The sequence below is a fragment of the Haliotis rufescens genome, unplaced genomic scaffold (assembly GCF_023055435.1).
Source record: "Haliotis rufescens isolate VD_foot unplaced genomic scaffold, xgHalRufe1.0.p SCAF_2, whole genome shotgun sequence".
NCBI lineage: Eukaryota > Metazoa > Mollusca > Gastropoda > Lepetellida > Haliotidae > Haliotis > Haliotis rufescens.
Window position 1 is genome coordinate 6,597,742 of NW_025963890.1, and position 12,495 is coordinate 6,610,236.

At 37.7% G+C, this 12,495-nt stretch overlaps 1 protein-coding gene across 2 annotated transcripts in view; it reads right to left on the minus strand.

Moving 5' to 3' along the window:
• Positions 1-12,495, minus strand: part of LOC124147923 (laminin subunit alpha-2-like) — a 159,918-nt gene that overhangs the window by 32,024 nt on the left and 115,399 nt on the right. For both annotated transcript variants that reach the window (XM_048399547.1, XM_048399546.1), the window contains exons 27-36: positions 12,220-12,341; positions 11,007-11,124; positions 10,421-10,561; positions 8,772-8,899; positions 7,745-7,828; positions 6,910-7,106; positions 4,332-4,468; positions 4,014-4,115; positions 3,001-3,112; positions 1,526-1,682 (exon numbers count right to left, since the gene is read on the minus strand). In XM_048399547.1, coding sequence (XP_048255504.1) covers positions 1,526-1,682; positions 3,001-3,112; positions 4,014-4,115; positions 4,332-4,468; positions 6,910-7,106; positions 7,745-7,828; positions 8,772-8,899; positions 10,421-10,561; positions 11,007-11,124; positions 12,220-12,341 — 1,298 coding nt within the window. The remainder of the gene's footprint in view (positions 1-1,525; positions 1,683-3,000; positions 3,113-4,013; positions 4,116-4,331; positions 4,469-6,909; positions 7,107-7,744; positions 7,829-8,771; positions 8,900-10,420; positions 10,562-11,006; positions 11,125-12,219; positions 12,342-12,495) is intronic.

Consider the following 12,495-nt stretch of genomic DNA (forward strand, 5'->3'; position numbering starts at 1 on the left):
TCCCCACGATATATCTAGAAAGTAGTTTGTCTCCAAGAGATCTAGAAAGTAGTTTGTCCCCACGATGTCTAACCTCAACAGACCTCCAATGCCAGTCTAACAATAAAATGAGTCCACCCTATACATTTCTGAACTTTGTCCCCACGATATATCTAGAAAGTAGTTTGTCTCCAAGAGGTCTAGAAAGTAGTTTGTCCCCACGATATATCTAGAAAGTAGTTTGTCTCCACGATATATCTAGAAAGTTGTTTGTCCCCAAGACATCAAGAAAGTTGTTTGTCTCCAAGAGATCTAGAAAGTAGTTTGTCCCCACGATATATCTAGAATGTAGTTTGTCTCCAAGAGATCTAGAAAGTAGTTTGTCCCCACGATATATCTAGAAAGTAGTTTGTCCCCACGATATATCTAGAAAGTAGTTTGTCCCCACGATGTCTAACCTCATCAGACCTCCAATGCCAGTCTAACAATAAAATGAGTCCACCCTATACATTTCTGAACTTTGTCCCCACGATATATCTAGAAAGTAGTTTGTCTCCAAGAGGTCTAGAAAGTAGTTTGTCCCCACGATATATCTAGAAAGTAGTTTGTCCCCACGATATATCTAGAAAGTAGTTTGTCTCCAAGAGATCTAGAAAGTAGTTTGTCCCCACGATGTCTAACCTCATCAGACCTCCAATGCCAGTCTAACAATAAAATGAGTCCACCCTATACATTTCTGAACTTTGTCCCCAAGATATATCTAGAAAGTAGTTTGTCTCCAAGAGGTCTAGAAAGTAGTTTGTCCCCACGATATATCTAGAAAGTAGTTTGTCCCCACGATATATCTAGAAAGTAGTTTGTCTCCAAGAGATCTAGAAAGTAGTTTGTCCCCACGATATATCTAGAAAGTAGTTTGTCCCCACGATATATCTAGAAAGTAGTTTATCTCCAAGAGATCTAGAAAGTAGTTTGTCCCCACGATATATCTAGAATGTAGTTTGTCTCCAAGAGATCTAGAAAGTAGTTTGTCCCCACGATATATCTAGAAAGTAGTTTGTCCCCACGATATATCTAGAAAGTAGTTTATCTCCAAGAGATCTAGAAAGTAGTTTGTCCCCACGATATATCTAGAAAGTAGTTTATCTCCAAGAGATCTAGAAAGTAGTTTGTCCCCACGATATATCTAGAATGTAGTTTGTCTCCAAGAGATCTAGAAAGTAGTTTGTCCCCACGATATATCTAGAAAGTAGTTTGTCTCCAAGAGATCTAGAAAGTAGTTTGTACCCAAGAGACCGTCTAACCTCATCAGACCTCCAATGCCAGTCTAACAATAAAATGAGTCCACATTATACATTTCTGAACTAATCACCGAAACAAATCTCCTTGAACAAGTTCCCCTGATGTGAGCTTCCTGGATAATCGAACGCAATCATAATGCCTCACTTAAATGCTGAGACACTCACAAATGGAACAATGAGTTATGACTATATGTCACACCATGCTATCTTTCTACTGGTATCGCCAAATAATGTTCTTGTCAACTTACTTCCTTTCATCATACGAGTCATCATCTCTTCTGCTGAAATCTCGCCCCAAGATCTCATTCAGAATACGCTGTGCCTCAGCAAATGCTGCAGTGATATTGACGCCTGACTGAGTGTTGAACAATCTCTCTACCAAAGTCTCCAGGTCATTAATGTCACCTGAAACAAACAAAGACTCCAGGTGATTGTATATTTAATGACAGGTGCACAATATGCATTTATTACAGGTGAATCTGATTGACAGGTGCACAATATGTCTACTCTTCAGGTGAATATGACCAACAGGTGCACAATATGCATTTATTACAGGTGAATCTGATTGACAGGTGCACAATATGTCTACTCTTCAGGTGAATATGACCAACAGGTGCATATTATGGATATATTACAGGTAAATATAATTGGCAGGTGCACAACATACATATATAACATGAACATGACTGACAGGTGCTGATTACATGTTAGCTACAGGTGAATATGATTAACAGGTGCAAATATATATACATTACAGGTGGATATGATTGATAGGTACCAAATCTGTGTAAATACAAGCATCAACTGAAAGATTTGTTTCAGTTAAAATGGTTACATGAACTACAAAAATTGTATACCATAATTAATAAACCTAATTGACATTCCTCCCACACAAAGCACCTGTTTTGATGATACTGAAGTTTTGGTGGAATGCCTCCACTAATTATGTATAGTATGGTAATACATAGATGCCAACCCGAAAGTGAGGCAGTTAGGAATATCTGTGATAATTGGCGTATAAACTTAGTCATTTTCATGTTTTGTTTGTATGTTTGTTTGTTTGTTTGTTTAACGATGCACGCAGCAATATTCCAGCTGTATGACGGCAGTCTGTAAATAATTGAGTCTGGAACAGACAATCCTGTGATTGAAGTCATGAGCATCGATCCACGCAATGGGTATACAATGATATGCATCAACCAAGTCAGTGAGTCTGACCACCCGATCCTGTTAGTCGCCTCTTACGACAAGCATAGTCGCCTTTTACAGCAAGCATGGGTTGCTGAAGACCTATTCTTCCCTGGATCTTCATGGGTATAGTAATTTTCATAACAAATTAGTAATCATAATTGTTATGTCTGACTATATGGAATTGATGAAAATATATATTTTGGATTAAGTTATATTTTTTTCCTAAACTACTCAAAGTCTGTAAACTTTAGCTTGCCATCACAAGCTAAAACAAGTGATATTAATAGTTGATTTTTATTGATTGCATATGTGACAATGGCTGTAGCGAGGTGACTATCTAGGTTAAATTGTAGCTGATGTTTTTTCACCATATTTCACCAATTAGTCTCATTGGCTGAATTTGTTCAAAATATTGTCATGATTCTGCCAAAACCACAATGGTTTTTAACTACTAGGCTACCCAACCGCGCCTAAGTTCCAAAAGATAATGTACTGAATAACATTCTAAAAGAAGACTACAGAATACTCCTACCCCTAATGTCGTCAAACAATCTGCTAATGTTGTCCTCAATCTTTGTGGCATTGTTCAGCATCTTGGAGGCATCGTCAATCAAGCCATTAATTCGTCTCTGGGTGCGGCTCACCTGGAATGTTCAAGTTTTCTTGTCCTTACTTTACAGTGTAATGCTTAGACCACACAATTGCAAACACTTTCGTCAGAATAATTTACCCTTGCAATGTACATTTGTGCACTAAAGCATAACAATAAAAACTTTCACTGGTTGAAAAAAAAAGATGCAGGAAGAAACAAGAGACAACAATAAAAAGGCTTATCACATAAATCATGAAATTATCAGTTAAGAATTGTGAGTGAGTGAGGTGAGTTTAACACCGCTTTTAACAGTATTCCAGTTATATCACGGCGTGTCAGCTTAATGTGGGAGGAAAGTCCGAAGTGATGCAGGTCTCACACGTTTGCCACTTCGGTGAAACCCACGAGCACACGTATGGTGATGACAAACCTAGAAACATAATTTGGGCGAACCGGGATTCGAACCCACAACCATAATTTCTGGCATGCCCAAGGGACGCAACTCTGCACAGCGAATCGCGGCGACTGGGCCACCCGTGCCTCCAGTAAAGAATGGACTTTAATATTTGTTGCATTCATGGAGTTATAAACGTACATACTTGTGCGCACATATTGCATAACTCTGCTATGTTATGCATATTTACACAGCATGCACACTAGTGTTAACATATCAAGTCAATTCTAATATATACATGACAACAATAATTTCAAAGACTGCTTATTTAATCATTAACAATAAAACCTGTAGACAACAAGACCAAATCAGTGACATCGTTCAGTGCACAGTTCAACCGAAGCCTATCCAACTATGATCCAAACAGGAAACAGTAGTTGCTGAACAGGTGTGGCCCTAATTCTATTTTTTGGGTTATGGAAACGTAAATGCAAAACAATTGGTAGCATAGCCCATCAAATGCCATGGAATCACTTGCAATTTATCTATATAAACTTACCCTATTCATAAGTCGCTCAGCCACATCCTTGAAAAATTCAGTTTGGTTTCTGTAGTCAAAGACATTGGCCAGACTTGCCATCTTGGAAATGTTCACAAGGGCCTGGAACAAAATATGGTTTTACAGTTGTAACTCCATTTTCCCATGCATTAACCAAAGTGAAAACGTTCCCAAAATTCAGTTTCATTTTACCACTTTGTGTGTTCACTGTGTGTCCTTGACAGCAATGGTTAGATTGAAGAATACAAGAAAGAAAATTGAAAAAAACCTTTCAATCTATTTAATTTATAAGTGTTTTTTCTGACTTCCACTTTCTACCTGAAGTTCAACTGTTTCGTTCTGGATCCTCCGAAGTTCTTTCCAGGGTAATGGCACCGTGATGTTCCGTAGACTCACTGCCAAGGTCATGTTCTTGAGGTCATTCAACAGAACACCCGGACAGCCAGTGTAGCATGCTGCAAACAGAACATCACATTGACCCAACTTGTTTACATACCGACTTGTTGATCAACTTGTTTACATACCGACTCGTTGATCAACTTGTTTACATACCGACTCGTTGATCAACTTGTTTACATACCGACTCGTTGATCAATAAAGTATGGTTATCTTGAATTAGTTTGAAAACCAACAAATGACAATTTATGAAGATGAGTGTAATGACTGATGACTTATATTCCATCATACCTATTACTTCAGGAAATACTTCTTTTTTATCTTGATTTACAATTCTTAATTGTGAAAAAATTGGTCTGTAAGTTGAAGAATAAATTAAATAAACAGGATTTTTTTAATAATCTCAAAGAATTATTTGAATCAGAAGGTAATAGAAATATTATAAAAAATTAGCCTGGTTTTGGTCCTTATAAATATTAAACACGTAAATTTAAAATCTGACTGCCACATTTCATTGTCATTTTTCTTGTCAAAGCAATTTTTAACATTGGTGGATAAAACAACCCTGGTCATTCTAAATTGTTCTTCTGATTTTTTTAATCTTTCAGGTAGGTGGGTCCGTGAACCATGCAAAACAAACTGTAAGACCTTGTGCGAGTCTTCATCTTTCCCCCCACAGTACAGTAGTATGTCTGGCACTGACCTTAGCTTAAGGGCAGGGAATGTGTTCCAAGGTATGCTCATATACTTATATGCATTTCTAACTTGCTCAATTGTTTTAGACCAAAGCATAACATGTCAGATATAAGATTGAGTCATCAGACACTATAACTGACCTGCAGTTTGGGATATTACGATCAGTTGAACTTTTTCGAAATGCCGTGATAATTAAGGTGTCAAATGAAAACCATTTGAAGGGGCGTAGATCTGTATATTTAATTACATAATTTTATCATTGTAATTTTGAACAGCTTGTTGGCAGAGAAGGGGAAAAACAAAATGGCAGGATGTCTAAAATCACAACTTCATTTAACAATAGTGAGTCTTGTGACTTTTGAAACAGTGTGGACTGACAAAATAGCATCGAATTTGCTCTTGAAAAAAACTCCAAGACTGCCCCAACTTAGACAAAATGGTGGGTACCTTAACAATGACCATTCACTTAAAACAAACACATGAGGGTGATCTCCCTTTGTTGTAAAACTGACAAACTCTTCATAAAAGTTCTTTACACAACTTCTGATTTGCCTTTACTATACTTCACAACTACACAAAAGGTGAAGTAAATGTGAAAAGCTATTCAAGGAACAGCCCAAACTAACTACCAGTAACATCACAAGGTTTAAGATGGTATTTCATGCTTCAGGTTTTCAAAATCAAATCATATCATTCCAAAATTACCTTTATCATATCAGAAAAATATATTGCTCAAAGGTTATTATATGTCTATTTCTACAGGAGGCTAATGATTTCCAAAAGAATTTAATAGAACTGCAAAGAGTATTTGATGGGTGAAAAGTAGGAAGAATCTGAGTTTGGAGAAGCAGTATTCATGCTGCAGATAATGGTGGTCTAGTTCCACGCAATAATCTCATGCATCGATGTGTACCTGTTGCATGTCTTCTATGTGGATGGAAAGTTTGACAAAGTGAAAATCAAAACAAGTCATGACATGAAGAAAATGTTGAAATACATTACTGGACACAAAATGTACAATGTAAATGATTCTTATGACATTAGTGTCCCAATTATGGAGACTGAAGTTTCACTCAAGTCTTCTTACATGCAGCATCTGTATTGACAACCAACATTACGGTATATATTACCTCTTTACATATCTAATCAATTGAACACTAGAGTAATTAAGCTGTCATGGAACCCTATACCATAAAACCTGGGTAAACCTGACCTATTAGCCTGGAAATCTCGCTATCTGGACAATTTCTGTTGGTTTGTATACACTAAAAGCAACATCACATATATCTGATTAGTTAAGTCTGAAATATTAACTGGTCATAGTACCCTCCATAATTACAGGGTATCACTGAAAATAACTGGACGTCTTATTTTTCAATGAGTGAGTGAGTGAGTTTGGTTTTACACTGCTTTTAGCAATATTCCAGCAATATCACGGCGGGGGACACCAGAAATGGGCTTCACACATTGTACCCATTTCGGGATTCTAACCCGGGTCTTTGGCATGACGAGTGAACGCTTTAACCACTAGGCTACCCGACCGCCCCCTTATTTTTCGGAAATTACAAATACATGTATCTGATAACAAGACTGTAGTCTCAACAAGGGATTTAAATTTTTTTTATTTTTTTTTATTTCTTCCAAAATAAATTAACTTACAGTTGAAGTTTTATAAAGGATAATTATCTTTATAATGAAAGTGTTTACAGGAATTTCTTTTCTTTTAATTTTTGGAACAGAAGCAAATCAAGATATTGTAACCCAAAATGGACTGTTGTGGAGAGGAACAAGATGCAGTACATACAAACACAGGTGCCATTCTGTACAGCAAAGCCATGAACATCACACTCATCACACTTGAGGCCTTCAATACCGGGCAGACAGTCACAGCGGCCCGTGTTCACGTCACACGAGGCAGTCACAGATCCTTCCTTGTTGCAATTGCATGGCTTACACTCGCTGCCAAGTTTCAGTGGGTTGCCATAGAAACCAGGTGAACATCTGAATAGCATAGTCGGTTAGTTACGTAAATGAAACAAGTGTCAACAAAAAGTGTCAAAAGGGATTTCATTACATTTTAAGGTAAATTACATGAATGAGACATATTAATACTAAAATTTCAAACAAAATATAAGTTGCCACTACTAAAGAAAGTCATGTAATGTTCAGTTTTAAATTCCAAACCACTAAAACAGCATCATATTATTCAACAGGCAGTTAGGTGTCTTATTATGCAACAAATGTGACATCACAGTACAAACAAAAGCACCTTATGAAACCATTTTCAAAGTCAATGAATTTTACAATTCTCCTTTTATGTAAGAATTGTTTTCACACTTACTTTAAATCATTTTGAAAAAAAACCAAGAATGCATTTTGTGATGTTATTACATAAGATAACAACATATATAACAGTAAATGAGACAATATAATTAAAATCTGATCTTAGCTTTAGCTCTAATATCTGACTGCAATGAGATTGCCCACCAGACATTGTCTCCAAAGTTCCCTGATATGAAATTCATGTAGGTTTTATACCTTTCATTGACCAATCAGAAAAGAGTATTCACTTAAACACAAACTGCATCAAACTACACTGGTGCCCTTCTGTATGTAGAAGTGGACTCTACAGTAGATACCTTTCACATCTAGACCCTGTGTAGCCCTCTGAGCAGTTGGTGCAGGTCAGCACACCTGATATGTCCTCACACGATGAACTGAAACTGGGGAGCAAAACAAAACATGAGTGAACACTTTCAGTGAGTGAGTGAGTGAGTTGGGTTTAACGCCGCTTTTAACAGTATTCAAGTTATATCACGGCGTGTAAGCTTAATGTGGGAGGAAAGCCCGAAGTGATGCAGGTCTCACATGTTTACCACTTTGGTGAAACCCACGAGCACGGGTATGGTGCTGACAAACCTGGAAACATAATCGGGGCAAACCGGGATTCGAACCAACAATCATAGGTTTCTGGCGTGCCCAAGGGACGCAACTCTGCACAGCGAATTGCGGCGCCTTAGATGACTGGGCCACCCGTGCCCCCGTGAACACTTTCATATACTATATAGTATTCTTAGTCTCTAAAGGGCATGGGGGCGCATGTTGTCTAAGGTGCCACAATTCGCTGTGCAGAGTTACATCCCTTAGCCATGCCAGAATCCTATGACCATAGCTTCAAATTCCATATTCCCTTGATTATGTTTCTAGGTTTCACTAAAGGGTAAATGTCTGTGACCTGCATCACGTAAGGCTTTCCATGCTGACATGCCATGATGTAACTGAAATACTGTTCAAAGCAGCGTTAAATCCAACTCTCTCTCCAACTTGCTGTACAGAGTTACCTCCCCTGGCATACCAGAAATATTAGTCTTGACATACAACGAAAAACATTTGAAGAAATAATCCTTATGATATCTTCTAGAAATAATTGTGCCTTCTCTAGAAATAACCTCTGCTCACTCCAATGTTGATTCTGCTGTGCAATAAAATCTTGTCTCAAGCTCCATGACTTAATACATCAAATAAGACCTTATGGTCCCAGCAAAATCTTTATTAGAATCATGGAATTATAACAATAATCCACTTGTTTAAATTACTGATGTATTCTCTATGATCCTAAGGACCCGGTGTTGACAATATTTCACTGTCTCAGTATCACCTGTTTACCTGTTTGAGGGTTCTATGCGGGGACAAGCACAGGGAGAACAATCCCAGGGGGAGCCACGGGTTGCCACCCCAAAGTACCCTGGCAGACACTGATCACACCGGTCTCCTGTAGTGTTGTGCTGGCACTCCTGGGAACAGACAGAATACACAGATTCCTACATCTACACCAGGTCTCTCGTTTGTGGCAGAACGAAGTTTATTACCTACAAGGGCAAACATATCGGGGTTCATAAAAATCATATGTGCCCTAGGGTTATATCACGTCACCAGACAACAGTGTATTGTATTTCATCCGGACAGCATTGTTGACGTCATTCAAATCTTATTGCGACGTGAGGTCAGAGTGACGTCACACTAGAAACGACGTCATAGCAGAAGATTATTGACGTTAATTGACAAATTGTGGTTCAGCTACTGTTGAAACTTGCTGTCCTTATAGGTAAACACTAAAATTTGTCTCTGTAAATATCTTGTTTGGTAATAAATAGAACATTATATTTGTGTCCATATTACACTATGTTTATGACACTCATGCCTAAATTCCAGTATTTCCCTTGCCCTCGCTCGAGAAATACCAGAAATTAGACACTTGTGTCGTAAACATAGTCTGACATAAACACTCATATAATACCCTCTAAATATTACATAGCCATATGACGTCATACGTGAGACGACATCGTACACGTATGACATCACTTCTGTGTTGACATCATGGTGATTTGTTGTCTTCAAGGAAAACAGACTTATATGATCCTAATCTATATCTAACGGTAGATTGCCTCATTTGTAGCAGAACGTAGAATATCTGGTTACATCTTTTAATATGTAATAACTACAGAATGCTGAGACAATTAAAGGCTATGTTTAAGATTGGTTGGTTGGTTGATTTGTTGTTTTACGCCGCACTCAGCAATATTACAGCTATATGATGGCAGTCTGTAAATAATCGAGTTTGGACCAGACAATCCAGTGATTAATATCATGAGCATCGATCCACGCAATTAGGATCGATGACATGCATCAACCAAGTCAGCGAGCCTGACCACCTGATCCCGTTAGTCGCCTTTTATGACAAGCAAAGTCACCTTTTACGGCAAGCATGGGTTGCTGAAGACCTATTCTACCCCGGAATCTTCACGGGTCGCTATGTTTAAGAAATAATGTTTGATCTACCTCATGTTTAGTGTATTAAAGAATAGTTTTGTCCTGGGCCCCGTTCATACAGCTATTACAGTAGTAAGTCTATGTTAAAGTATGGGAGTTACGATCACCTTAGCACAACAATCACTTTGTGAAAGGGGCCTAATTACAGTTAAAGCCCGAGGATGCTTGATAGAAGTTGTAGCAAAGCATTTTTGTCCAAAATCCAAAGTTAATAGAAACTCACTACTCACTTGTCATGAGGTAAAAACTCATCTGAATCAATTCTGTTCTGTTTTATTACAGGGGCGGTCGGGTAGCCTAGTGGTTAAAGCGTTCGATTGTTACGCCAAAGACCCAGGTTCGATTCCTGACATGGGTACAATGTGTGAAGCCAATTTCTGGTGTCCCCCGCCGTGATATTGCTGGAATATTGCTAAAAGCGGCGTAAAACCATACTCACTCACTCACTGTTTTATTACACACCATGCCATTGTTTTGATATTTACCATGCACAGTCCTGTTTCAGGGTCACAAACATCACTGTGTCCATGGCAACGGCACCGTCTGATTCGACCAATGGTAATTTCAGGTTGAGAAAGGTCATTGGTGCCATTTTGCTTTTCTCTGAAGTACCCCTCACCAGGATTCTGAAAATGACAACAATGCAAAATAAGATCTGAGGATAAGCCAATAACTCTCTGAACACACAACATGGACATGTAGACAAACTGATGGTACTGATTTTATATTACATTCATGTTTTCTTTGATATAAAACAATTTCAACATGAATATAGATAATTTCAGGAAGCCAATTAGCATTATTTAGCTTCCTCATCATGTGTTCTCTGTCCATCATGTTGTTACAGTATTATCTTTCTGTTGTAATTATTAAACCTACTCACGTTAATCTCCCTCATGTATGCAATTGTTGTTACTGTTAATCCTCCACCTACCATATATATTCTGTACCATGTTCATTATTCAACCTTGCTTGACAACGGTATAAAGATCTATACTGAAACGTCTCCATTACAGTAAAATAAAGAAGTTGTTTTCCATAAATTGTGTCTACTTTGTACAAAGCATTTACCTGACAACTTGTGCCTGAGTATTTATCAGGACAATCACACAACTCAATACCAAGGGCTACGTCCCCAGATGAAATAGATGTGGCTGGTTCCGCCACTTGCAAACTAATTGGGCCCAATCTGGAAAACAAGATCAGAATTAAAACATAACCTGAAGCATAAATAATCTCTGTTCTATGTGTTATCATCACAGAATACACAGCCTCGAACAACAGTGACGTTAAAGTATAAGGACGTTTCTTACCCAAAAGGGAAGCCGTGTAGAGGGTAAATGATCTGTAATGTTTTTGGGAACTACAATTTTTGTAAAAGTAACTCGGGTTTTCATTGGTCGCTGGTATACTTCTTTTCATTCATTTGTTCATTCATGTGCTGATACGGAATGAAACGTTGCATGATTGTGGATTCTGATTCTGAATAAATAACTGCAACTTAATAAATATTCCATATCCATCCATCATACAGTGGCAGCATGCACGTCAGGCATCAACTTGTCCGTGTTCGAAACTTAAAAATTGGCTCACTGAGCTGCTGTAACTTTCTGTCATCACATGTGACCCACTTCAACTGGCATTCTCGCACTCGCCAAAGTTAATTTACATAATTGTTAACTTGCATTTTTTAAAGTTCATTAATGGAATGCAACAACACATTTCTGGCGTTTTGCATGTTGTTTTTGCAATAGAGTTAGTGATACAAATATACTAGATTTGTAGATTACATTTGTCCTGGATCACAGCTGCTAAAATTTTCGAGAATAACCAACTTGAAACTCAGAATTACAGTTTATATTGTTATATGTTATATACTGGTAACTAACGATTTTATTGATTTGTTATCAAGAGTTAATTGGTCGAAATTAAAAAAAGAGTGTAGTAAATGTTTATTTCTTGTCAGAAAAACACAAATTTGTATAAAATGTTGGATATTTACTTTATATACCATAAAAGGTATAAGAGCTTATTTGTTTTATCTTATCAGTTTAAGTTTGAAGCTTTCAGTAGTTATTTTTGTTGCCTTTTAAGTGGTTTAAGGTTATACTGAGATTAACTTAAAATAAAAGAAATGGGAAAATAAATAAGAAACTTCAATCACTGTCAATTATATCAGAAAACTTTAGCTCCAGTCAGTCCCATAATAAAGTACAATTGTCTTCATAATAATCATCAGTCATTGCTAATAAGCTTTAGTATTTGTATTTCCTGTTGAACTCACTCAGCGTATGTTGCATATCCGTCACTGGTGGCCTGGACAAAGATGGCCTCCAGGTGCTGGAGCACCACCATGAGCAGACGGCGAGAAACCGGCGACGTCTGCCCCGGGATACGCCAGTAGTTCTGCAAATAGACACAGTTTAGCAGCATTACTACTTGAATCTGACACACAGTGTAACTGTCACTATAATGTAGTGGTCTAGTATGACTGACTGGGTATAGGTACCACCACTTTCAGCATTACTTCTTGAATCCGACACACAGTGTAACCGACACT